Genomic DNA, 12,323 nt, shown 5'->3' with positions numbered 1-12,323 from the left:
GTAACCTTACAACATCCTTTTAAGCTATTGATACATATAATGTATGTCAACTTCCCTTTATTATTCTGATACCTCAATATGGCAACCCAACTTCAAATAAAGGTGCAGAAATCCTAAGCATCGCTTCAGGATTTTGAGTATTTTTTTCAAGGTAGAATTCTTCCCTTCAGCTAAATATTAAGACAGAAAGTACAAGGAAGAGTTCCAGAAAGAGACACTGAGAAGTCCCATTGCAGTCTAAAAGACATTACTAACTACATATTCAAAACATAACACTTTAAGAGAGAGGATGAAGAAAACAATCACATAAGAAACGGCACCAAACAGGACAGACACAGAATTTGCTTTTGCAAAGCCTCCAAGGGTGTGTTTTGGTTTTGCAAAATAAAACCCCAAACCACAAGGGTTTTCGTTTGGGACTGTCAGTCTTCAGCAAGCAGCTAATGCCCTCAAAACTTCTTAAGAAGGATACCACAGAATGAATGGAGAACAGCTTCCTAATTCAACTCATGGCAAGAAATGCAGCAAGGCTGCGGATTCACTACAGGTCAAAATTAGCAGCTAGAAACCAGAAATCAACAATTAGTCTTATAAATGCTGGAAGACCAGAACCAGCTGAGGTAGCGCTAACTTTGCCCTCCACAGATGCAGACTGACAGGTATAGGCACCTAATGGTTTAAAAGGAAGGGTTAAAAGAAAGCAAGTCTTCAGACATCTTTAGTCTTTAGCTTGCCCTATATTTACAGCTTTTTCTAAAAATATTTAAAAAAAATCTTCACAGGAAGTTGTGAAGTAAATGTCAGGAGGCAAATCTCTCCTGCTCAAATTTTGTCATGTTAAGCTGGAGCACACAAGTACTGAAATAGCACATGACCCACAGCACACCATATGCATTTCAATGCAAGCAGTGATTTGGGGTCTGCTTGTGTTTGTCCTCTCTCCTGGCTATATAATGTGAGTGTGGCATCCAGAACATGCTGCAGAAGAACAGAACAGGCACAGTGGAACAGAATAATAAAATAACAATACCTTGATTTTATTTGTCAAGGGACAGATGAAATCCTATTCTCTTACTTATTGCTCATAACAATGTTTCAGAGCTTAGTTACGATACAGCTGCGGTAGGCGGTGCTGAAAATTTCATCAGTGGTGGGCTAGAAAACATGAAGCTGAGGATACCAGTTTGGAAACAGAGCAGTAAAGACAGAATTGAAAATTCAGCTCACTGCCTGCCCATTTGACTGATGCGCAAAGATCTGACGTAGTTTCTGATTCAGAAGCTATGCCTGCTGTGCCACTCCCAGCACTAAATTGCCTTTTACATACATGGATAAGCTGTCTAATCAAATAAGGATTTAAAGCAGGATGTGCTCAAAGGAACTGCTGATTTCTCTTAAAGCCTGCCATTGCTCTCTCTGAGCTTTTGTACATATTAAATATTATATGAGACTTATCAGAGGGAAAAGGTGAGTACAAATACCGAGGTAACCAAATAATTTGCTCACCTACAGTGTGCAAATAAATATCTCTTCCCAAATTTTTTTGTGCCGATCTCCTATTCATGGGGGCTACTCCTGCCTGTGAGAAACACCACTTAACACCAAGAACTACATCAGTTGCTGAGAGTGACCTGGTTTGTAGCACATATGCATCGCTGCCCCTTGAGAAAACATTTGCAGCCAGAATGCCAAATAGCCTCCTACACAAATGACCCACTTATGCTTTCCAAGCTTTGTTGTAACAGTCATAGTCAGACAGACCTCCTTCTGCAACTCTTACACTGGTCCTTTTTCCCCTGCCCAAACACAAACGTTAAGACAGCCAGCAGTATTCTTCCTTACACATCTGGAATTTGCTGCTACAATACGTGCCTGTCACCCTAATGGGGCATTTGCACGTTACACATTGGTCAAATGCTTAGCAAAAAAATCCTCACTTCATGTAAGTGCTGCTTTCTACCCTTTGGAGTTCTGTGGGTCTTCCTACGTATCTATATACTCAAATCAAGACACAGAACCATAGAATCATAGAATCGTTTAGGTTGGAAAAGACCTTAAGATCATCAAGTCCAACCTTTAACCTAACACTGCCAAGTCCACCACTAAACCATGTCCCTAAGTACCTCATCCACACGTCTTTTAAATACCTCCAGAGATGGTGACTCCACCACCTCCCTGGGCAGTCTGTTCCAATGCCTGACAACCCCTTCAGTGAAGAAATTTTTCCTAATAGTCAATATAAACCTCCCCTGGTTCAAGTTGAGGCCATTTCCTCTTGTCCTATCACTTGTCGCTTGGGAGAACAGACCAGCACCCACCTCACCTTATTTCAGATAATTGTAGAGAGTGATAACGTCTCCCCTGAACCTCCTCTTCTCCAGACTGAACAACCCCAGTTCCCTCAGCCGCTCCTCATCAGACTTGTGCTCCAGACCCCCCACCAGATTTGTTGCCCTTCTCTGGACACGCTCCAGCACCTCAATGTCCTTCTTGTAGTGAGGGGCCCAAAACTGAACACAGTATTTGAGGTGCAGCCTCACCAGAGCTGAGTACAAAGGTACAATCACTTCCCTACTCCTGCTGGCCACACTATTTCTGATAGAGGCCAGGATGCCGTTGGCCTTCTTGGCCACCTGGGCACACTGCTGGCTCATATTCAGCCGGCTGTCAATCAACACCCCCAGGTCCCTTTTCACCGGGGCAGCTTTCCAGCCACTGGTCCCCAAGCCTGTAGCGTTGCATGGGGTTGTTGTGACCAAAGTGTAGGACGCGGCACTTGTTGAACCTCATCCAATTGGCCTCGGCCCATGGATCCAGCCTGTCCAGATCCCTCTGCAGAGCCTTCCTACCCTCAAGCAGATCAACACTCCCGCCCAACTTGGTGTCATCTGCAAACTTACTGAGGGTGTACTTGATCCCCTCATCCAGATCATTCATAAAGATACTAAACAAGACCGGTCCCAAAACTGAGCCCTGGGGGACTCCACTTGTGACTGGCCACCAACTGGATTTGACTCCATTCACCACTCTGGGCACAGCCACCCAGCCAGTTTTTTACCCAGCAAAGAGTACGCCTGTCCAAGCCATGAGCAGCCAGTTTCTCCAGGAGAATGCTGTGGGAAACGGTGTGAAAGGCTTTACTAAAGTCCAGGTAGACAACATCCACAGCCTTTCTCTCATCCACTAAGTGGGTCACCTGGTCATAGAAGGAGATCAGGTTGGTCAAGCAGGACCTGCCTTTCATGAACCCGTGCTGACTGGGCCTGATCTCCTGGTTGTTCTGTATGTGCCGTGTGATGGCATTCAAGATGATCTGCTCCATAATTTTCCCTGGCACCAAGGTCAGGCTGACAGGCCTGTAGTTCCCCGGATCCTTCTTCCAGCCCTTCTTGTAGATGGGCACCACATTTGCTAACCACCAGTCAACTGGGACCTCCCCGGTTAACCAGGACTGCTGGTAGATGATGGAAAGTGGCTTGCTGAGCACTTCCACCAGCTCCCTCAGTACCCTTGAGTGGATCCCATAGACTTGTGGGCTTCTAAGTGGTGTAGCACTTCTGTTTAACATCTGTTTAAACATCTTCTGTTTAAGCCAACAGACATCAACTGGTGATGAACATCTGCAGATAAGGAGTACAACTCTTAAATTTTACCCTAATTTCCTGCCACCATGTCTGGTGGAGTTCTGAAAATAACTAGAAGTTTTAAAAGGCTGCTTTTAGTGTAGAAGCTGGATTTCATATTTTGGATTCTGCACCTTAAAACTATGGCTGTAAACCTGCCTTTTGAGGTAGGAACTTTAAACATACCCTGTATTTTAAAGGCACTTCAAATGTCCAACTGCTGGATCGTGATTCATCTGATCATCAAGCATTAATTAAAAAATCTTCAGATTGTTAAAGAAAACATTCTCTATGCAGCTGCTATGCTCCAGGAATAACTCTAGATTCTATTTCATGTAATTCAAATTCATTGCTCAGCATAAAGACTTCAAAAATAACAGACAGGAATTACAAGTGTGCACCTTATCTTCAGGCACATATACTCTCCAATGACAGAACACCACCTATTTCTCACAGATGAACCTTTGGTAGTGGACTGTCAGGAAGACATAAGGGAAATTTTCATGTATTTCTAGTTTAGTTCCTAAAAAAATAATTAAATCCCAAGACTTGAGATTCAAATTTCTTGACAGCTAATAATGGAGAAACTGTGCAAAATAGGGCATAATACTTCTAGTAATGAGAAAATCTAGTAAAAAGCAGCACCTTATTAGATATTAGAGGAATTAAACATACTGTACAAATTCACAGGAAACTAGATCTCATTTATTTTGCTGCTCACAGGACTACTTGTTCAACTTGGGGAAAAAACTACCTTTGTCAGATCTGTGTCTTCTAAAGCAAACATTATTCATTCCTCAAGGTGAAAACTGTTCATGAAGAACTCTGCAGTAAAGCATGGAACTAGAAAATGAAAGTATAATGAACAAAAAAACCTGAACTAAAACATTAGCCATCTAACTTGCACCCCAGACTAAGAGAAGAACTATTTTCAACTATGCTTCCTTACATGTAATTTATTATTCAGTCACTGTGTGTGAGATGTTCTTACCTAGGTTATTTTTCAACTTTTCCACTGACTCAGACTTTCTAAGTCAATGGTTCTAACAAAAGGTATTTAATGAAACATTCGTCTTTTTAATGAGAGTTGTAATATTTCTTGGGAATGTTACAAAGTGCGATTTTATTAGCATTTTACTTCTCCACAGATTATGCAGCTGTAATAGATTTCCTTTTCCATGGGTTTAGGAACAGTACAGAGACTAAAAAATTCAGTAATTTCAGAACAGAATTTGAAACAGACTGATCAGTGCTCAAAGCTAGAAGGATAGTCTCCTTTAACAGATGGGAATGAACTCAACAAACTTTCATTAAAACCAATATGTAAAATCGAGTATACAGCCAATGTTATCAACAAGGAGAATGTTGATACTGAAAGAGAATAGGCTTTCTTCCCATTACTGAAAACTATTTTATCTACTACAGCCCAGATCTGATAGTGCCTGGTAACTGCCAGTATAAGAACCTATTTTTCATTGCTTTAAACTTTGCAATGCTTTGAAGAATTTTTAGTATACCCAAAACCACCAAAAAATCAAGGTAGGGAAGAAGTACTCAGACTGTGATAGATAGACCTTTTCTTCGAGATATCTTAGCTTCTCTCATCTTATTAGGAAATAATATCCTACTAATTTTTGGCTCTTTTTTCCCCTAAAAATTAGTATTACATTTGAGATTAGGAGTCAGATTTTTGTAAACCACTTAGCAGTTAACTGACTTTTGCTCCCGTGCCACTTCAAAGCCTCTCAAATTCCCATTCCATTTCAGTATTTAGGAGGGAGAAGAAAATTTAGAAGAATGTCCTCATCAACAAGCACTAACATTACCAAGAACAGAAGAAATTGAAACTTCAAGCAAAAAATCCAAGGGAATGATAGCGGTGAAGAAAGAAAACAAACTGAGCATCTCAAAGACCTAACAGTATCGGTGTCTCCTTTGCTACAGAAACGATATGCTTTCAAATGATCTACAAGGTGTTCCCCCCCGGCCCTCCTGAACGGCTCTCTACAACTACAGACTGAGACTGTTAATTGTGCCTTATAATTGTGGAGCACAGAAACACATGGTGAAGGATAATTACTAGTTCAGCTATCTTTTTGTTTCCTCCCAACCCATTCCCCAATTTCCTGATCTCATCCCCAGCCCTCTCAAGCTACCTTACAAGTAGAAGCACAACTCCTTCCTAACCTGTGCTTTGGGCAAATGAATCCACCACTATTCCCTGTCCATCCCCTCCCTCTGTCCTAAATGCATCCTAATCCTTACCGCAATGGCATGCCTCCCTCCCTTGTGTTTTAAAGAAATCAATAATTTATTTAGTCAGCTGAAGCTGGTTATTTGTGAAACTAATCCATCAACTGCCATTTGGCAGAGTATTACATCTTGCGAAAAAAAGCTGTTGCAAAGACAATGACCATCCCATCTCTGGCCTTTGCATTCAAACATGTATTATTTTTCTTAAAGAAGCACATTAGCAGCATGACGTCCAGAGCTGTGGCTATATCTGAAATTAATATAGGCTAAGTGAAGTTGCCTTGCTGCAACAGCAGCACAAAGCAGAGTCTGAGTGCTGTGATGGAAATCTCTTCTGCTGCAGCAATGCCACAGCCAAGAGCAGGAACCTGAATAGGAGGAAATACCATTCTCCCTCACAGCTATCTGCTGTGATAGCACTCAAGAAAGATGCAAACATGGGACTGTTGCTACCTGACTGGTCCACAGCCCAGCCTGTGTGCTGGAAAAAATGGGAGAAGATACCCATTTGACCAACTAACCAAGAACTAAATGCGTGACCAGTAAGATACTGCCAAGTTACACTTAGCAACTTCCCGTTGATACACTTTTCTCAGATGCTTGGGTCTGCAACTAATTTTTTAGCTGAGGGATTTCCAGAATGTCTACATCAGATAATGTAAATACTCACCATATAAATTAAATATCCAAAGCCAGGAAGGATTTGCTAAATCTCATTGTCAGTAGCTGCCTCCTTATAGCATGGAGGCTCCAAATGTAAATTAACGTATTTCAGGAAAAACATTTACAACAATATGATGATGCCACTGCACGGGTTATACAGGATTTGTCTTCCAAGAATTCATTATAATTTAATTTATAATTTAAGAACACTGGCACGTTTACTCTCCTATTTTTCAGCTGGGACAGTGTATCAATAGAAGTAAGATACTGTATTTTAGTTTTTGGTGGCAATTTCTCACCACAGAAATATTTCCCTTTTTCTACATTAATAGTTTCCATACCGACTTCATCCTGGATCTCCTCTGCCACAGCAGGGACATTGTAGAGGAAGGAGAGAGACTGGTTCATGCGTTCATATATCACACGTAGATGTGTCATAACCTATGGAAATAAAAGTATTTTAAGGAGAGGAATGCTACTGCTAATTTGACATTATTACAAATTTTATAGGTTATAGAGAGCAAGACAGTTTTCACTTGTGCTAGATATAAGATTTCAGTATGCTCTATGTACTGAAACTGTCAAATCCATTGCAAAATTCACCTCTCTTCTACAGCTGCTACAAAAATAGTGTTCTAGATGCTCTTCCATAGCAACTACCTGAAATCCCATGGGAAAGCAGTAATTTCAAGTAGGGGGTTACGTTTGTTGTGGGGCAGAGCATGTACACAAGCAGTTATTGTGGCAGAAATCCACAGCCTCATTTACCCTTCAACAACATTTACATTTGCCCATACCCGTAAGTTTCCACATAACACGCAAACCAAGTGAGGTGCAATGATTGCTGCACCAAATGTTTCATCTGTTTGGGATTTTTTTTTTTTTCTTTATCCTAATATTGCAAGAAGAAACAGCTCTCTTTGAAAAAAGCTCTGGTTTTCTTGGTAAAAACATCTGCAAACAATTTCAGCTGAAAACAAAAATATTTCCCCCCAGAAGCATTACTGCATTGTCTCATGTGATTACAACTCTATTGCCTCAGGTGCTCACACACTACAATGGGTTGAGTCATGACATCCCATGATATATGGTCCCCCAGAGTACTCTCCACAAGTATCACCTCTCTTCAGTAGAAAGGGAAATTGAGGTGCATCTTAGAAGACTGACAGGGCAATTAGGCCTAAAGAGGAAAATGGCTTGTAGAGAGCAATTTCAATGAAAAAAAAGGTATGATTTCTTCAAATTGAAATACAGTATTTATGCTTTTGAACAAAATATTTTGTTTTCCGTTTTCCACTGAAAAAAACTCCCCATCAGATCCTCCAGCCTACATTCTCCCAACCTTCTGACTAATTCAAGAAGCAAAGATACTGTAGAAATACTCATTCCTATGATACACTAAGCAATACACTGTACTTGTATCTAAATGTCAGTTTCCATTCTTCACCTGTGCTGCCACACAATCTGTAGTCTGCAAAATTTCACTGGTTTTTGTTATTAAATAATCGAGTGTTTTAGAAACTAAAAACTCATGTTAGATGCAAAAGGACATGCTTTAATGTTTAAGACAAGGGAAAGACAACTGCCACTGCAGAAGGCTGTTAGAAGCGTGCATTTCTAACTCTAGCAATTTCAAGACAGCATGACCTCAATGTACAATTCTGGCTGGAATAGATGTTTGAGAAGTCTAATATGCAAATTGTGACATTCAGGGAGGTATATGGTTTTGATTTGGCTTTTAGCAATGCCAGCCAGTTCAAAAACTGTGGCTGGAACAGCGCTTCCTGTTGCATCCTGCAGAGGGAACAGCAGCTGATTCTGCAGATTACGGCACACTTTTTTTACAGTTTATCCATTGTGCCTACAATTTTAACTGCTGTTTTGAAAGCCAGCTACATCTTCAGCGTGGTGGTTTTTTTTTTTTTTGCTTTCTCACCTTCCATGATTTATGAAGGCAACATAAAAGCTCTTCCAAAACATACACATTGAGGACTGCAGTAACATTCAGCAGTTAAAATGCCATGAACTACAGTGCCTATTTTAAAAGAACATGTTAAACTCAAGTGCATTGCAGTAATCACATTTATAGACACTACAAGCACCTCTGCAATGACTATAGAAAGGTTGGTTGCAGTCAGATGGCTACACCACTTCTGGTTCTGCCACTTCAGCTGAGGGAAGCATAACCATGTGTGGTCGCCAAATCTATTACTGACATCTTCCCAGAGGTATTATTTACCAAAGCACTAATAAAGGCTCTGAGCATTAATGCTCTGGAGGGCTCCTCAGGAAATGCCCATGACTGACTCACTGTCTGGATAGACAGAAAACCCGCTTTTCATTTCTTCTCAGAAGACAAATTATACCCACCCTACTCTTACATCACTTTGCCTTAATCTTCTGCCGGAAAGCAGATTATTTTTTATTGCTTATAAAGCTGTCCATAGGAAGGAGTCAGGTATTTTTTAAAAAACAGGTTGACAGAAACTTCACAATGGTTATGAACAAACACAATACCATTAACCCCCAGTGGAGATTACCTGAGATCTGATTTGGGCAGCTTTCTTTGGGTCTACCATGCGGACATGTTCAAAGTGTTTGAGAGTATGCTGTCTGTCCTTCTGCTCAGCACGCACGTACTTCTTCAGCATGTTGAATACATGACGAGGCTACAGGGAAGAAATAGGGAAAAAAATCAGTTTAGTTTAGAACAACACGTGTTTTAGTTCCTTGCACTAGAGATGCATCCCAAACCAAAAGCACTGGGACAGCTAGTGCCTGCAGCTATCTTCTGAAGGCAGGTCTGACTACTACAAGGAACATCCACTCACTCAACCCATTTGGCAGGATGCCCCGTTGAATAGGTAGTGTAGGTAGTAGATACAGTCCCTGGGGAAGGTGTTCAGATTTCCTCCCCAACCATAAGGGGAAGTTTGGCTGCTGCATTTCCTTGTCTAACTGCTACACTATTGCCCCAACAAGACAGCAAGTGTCACCTTCGCATGCTAGTTAATGGACACCCAACATCGATTTCCTTTGGGGTTTGCTTCCGTTCTCTCCATCAGACTGTACTTCGCCTCTCCCCCAACTCAGGAAGCCCCCATGATCCAAGCTCCCAGTCTTGCAACCTTCACCACCACCAGACAAATCCCTCCCAGAAGATCCCCCAAAACCTGGACTCCACTGCAAGCATTTCAAAGATTCCCCATATACGCTCTACTATGCTGAATACTCAACCAGTACCAACATCTGTCAACTACAGTTAAACTTTGGCAACAAAAAAGATTACAACTGGTAAGTTTTATCAACAGTAAACTGAATGCATACATTCAGATTCAAATCAGAAGGTAACCTGACCAAAAGCTGCACAGAAGACCATGTGAAAGCACTACTCTATCTAAGCCAAGGAATAACCATAAGACTTGACTGTAAAACTTAAAAAAAGGGCGACCTACTTAGTTCTTCTGAAGGTACTCAGCTTGGGTGTGAGATTTTATAAAAATCTTAGCCTATGTATGTATTACAGGTGATTTTAATTAGTTAAAACTATTAAATATATGCCTTAATGCATATAACAGAATATGAACAACGGAAAGGTCCGTACCTGAAGGGAACATGAAAATATACATAGACTGATGGTAGAACAGTGAAGACTAAGAAATGCGTATTTTTATGTACTTTCCTACTCTGTACAATAATACAGTGCCAAAACAGGGAAGTGTTCTCTAGCATTCAGCTAAGACATTAATTTTTAACTCAATGTTTATGACGGATTCTGGAAATCCACCCCCCGGCCCCAACTCTGCTTGTGCTGTTGTGCTTGTGCGTCCTACCTGAAGCTGCCGAGCAGTGAAAAGCATGAAGCTGAAGCAGGTGAGAAGAAAGGGAAAGGTGACCTTACTGTGCAGTAGATTAAAGAATGAGCAGAAATGGTGAACAGCTGGTCTGGGCACTGGCAGGGATACAGGGAAGTGGGTGGGGAAGTGACAAAATAAGCATCAGAGGCTCCGTGCATAGCTTTCCGAAGCAGGAAGAACCGTGGGCGAAGTTGAAGCTTTAAAAAGACTTAGATTCACAGACAAACATAGAGCCTAAACTAATTTAACATTTACACAAGAGATGAATACTAAGCTACAGAGCTCAAAGATTTAAGAATCTCTTCAGCTTAAGAGAAGCAACAGATTTAAGAATGTCCTTAGGCAGTAAAACAAAGGTTATTTGAAGATTTGTCGGACAGAAATAGAGAGATGTGAAGCCATTCACTGCCAAAGGATTAAACTTAGTGGCTCCATGACTGAGAATTCATTCATGAGGAAAATAACCCCAAGCCCGAAAAGCCAAGCACCCTGGGATCAAGTTGCAAGAAACTGTGGACAAATGTCGGAAAGTAAGTAATCCTCACAACATTATGATAATGGCAAAACAAACTAAAATGCCAACTGTAAAGCTTTGTAGGAACAAAGGCTAGAAGACCAGAAAGCTTAAGAACAAGAAAATTTTGAAGACAGAAAACGTTGTTACCTTTCCTGACACTTCAGCTTTCCTTGCCCCCAAGACACATCAAGACAGAAGGTTTGGGCAGATTAGAGAGAAAAGGATTAACTTCTATTTCTTCAAGAGATGTTCCAATTTAAGTGTCATGTCTAACACCAGAAGGGTATATTTTTTGTTTTCGCTCAGTATGTTTGTATTTACTGCAATATGCCAATGAAACTTTTACACTAAGAGTCAGAAGCAGATTTGTTAATAGGGTGACAATCTTGAAAATACCTGTCAAATACCACTAACAGTAGTAGTCACTTGGGTAAACTGGCTCACCTTTAGCGCCTTTTATAACATTGCAAAATGCCCCAAACTTATCACTATAAAGGAAAAATGGATACGCATACCTCTAGCATGTCTGGCCCAGAAATCTTCCTGTGATGGCAGGAGAAAACCATAATTCAAGTATAGGACAATGCAGAAAGAATATTAAATGCAAGGTGTTTCCTTACAGGGGCAGCGACTTCACTTTTTCTCAAGCAAAAAAAAACCCACTAGAAACTCGCTGTATGTAGGTAGACATAACTGCTCGAAGTCCCAGTCGCACTGGATTAAGTCAGACCTCCAACCGTCCCAACAACTTTGCAATGCTACTGCCTCAGCTTCAGGGCCGTGGCTGAAGGCTTAAACTGCCAGAGCTGGTGATGGGCAATAACAACTCTCAACTGGGCTTTGCATACCTGAGTGTGGCAGTGTCCTTGTTTCAGCTGGGATGGAGTTAATTCTCTTCCTAGTAACTGGTATAGTGCTATGTTTTAGATTTAGGATGAAAATAATGTTGAAAACACACTAATGTTTTAGTTGTTGTTGAGCAGTGCTTACTCTTCTCACACTGCCCTACCAAGTGCACAAGAAGTTGGGAGGGGACACAGCCAGGACAGCTGACCCAAACTGCCAAAGGGATATTCTATACCATATGAGGTCATGCTGAAAAAAAAGGGGGGGCACGGCCACTGCTGGGAAATGGGCTGGGCATCAGTCAGCAGGTGGTGAGCAATTGCATTGTGCATCACTTGTTCTGCATATTCTTTTATCATCATTATTTTCTTTTTTTTCCCCTGTCCTATTAAACTGTTTTTATCTCCACCCACAAGTTTTACATGTTCTCCAATTCTCTCCCCCATCCCACTGGGGGAGGCAGGGGAGTGAGTGAGCAGCTCTGTGGCTCTTAATTGCCGACTGGGGTTAAACCACAACAGACAGTTACCATAAATGAGGACCAAGTTTTATAGCTGAATGTAA

At 41.2% G+C, this 12,323-nt stretch overlaps 1 protein-coding gene across 1 annotated transcript in view; it reads right to left on the bottom strand.

The window, feature by feature from the left end:
- The window catches only part of APP (amyloid beta precursor protein), a 238,051-nt gene that overhangs the window by 43,377 nt on the left and 182,351 nt on the right, over positions 1 to 12,323 (bottom strand). Inside the window, exons 11-12 of the mRNA XM_059824454.1 lie at positions 9,080 to 9,208; positions 6,881 to 6,980 (exon numbers count right to left, since the gene is read on the bottom strand). Coding sequence (XP_059680437.1) covers positions 6,881 to 6,980; positions 9,080 to 9,208 — 229 coding nt within the window. The remainder of the gene's footprint in view (positions 1 to 6,880; positions 6,981 to 9,079; positions 9,209 to 12,323) is intronic.

This window comes from Gavia stellata, chromosome 1, assembly GCF_030936135.1.
Source record: "Gavia stellata isolate bGavSte3 chromosome 1, bGavSte3.hap2, whole genome shotgun sequence".
Lineage (NCBI taxonomy): Eukaryota > Metazoa > Chordata > Aves > Gaviiformes > Gaviidae > Gavia > Gavia stellata.
The sequence above is the reverse complement of the archived record's forward strand: the minus strand, read 5'-3'. Positions and strand labels throughout refer to the sequence as shown.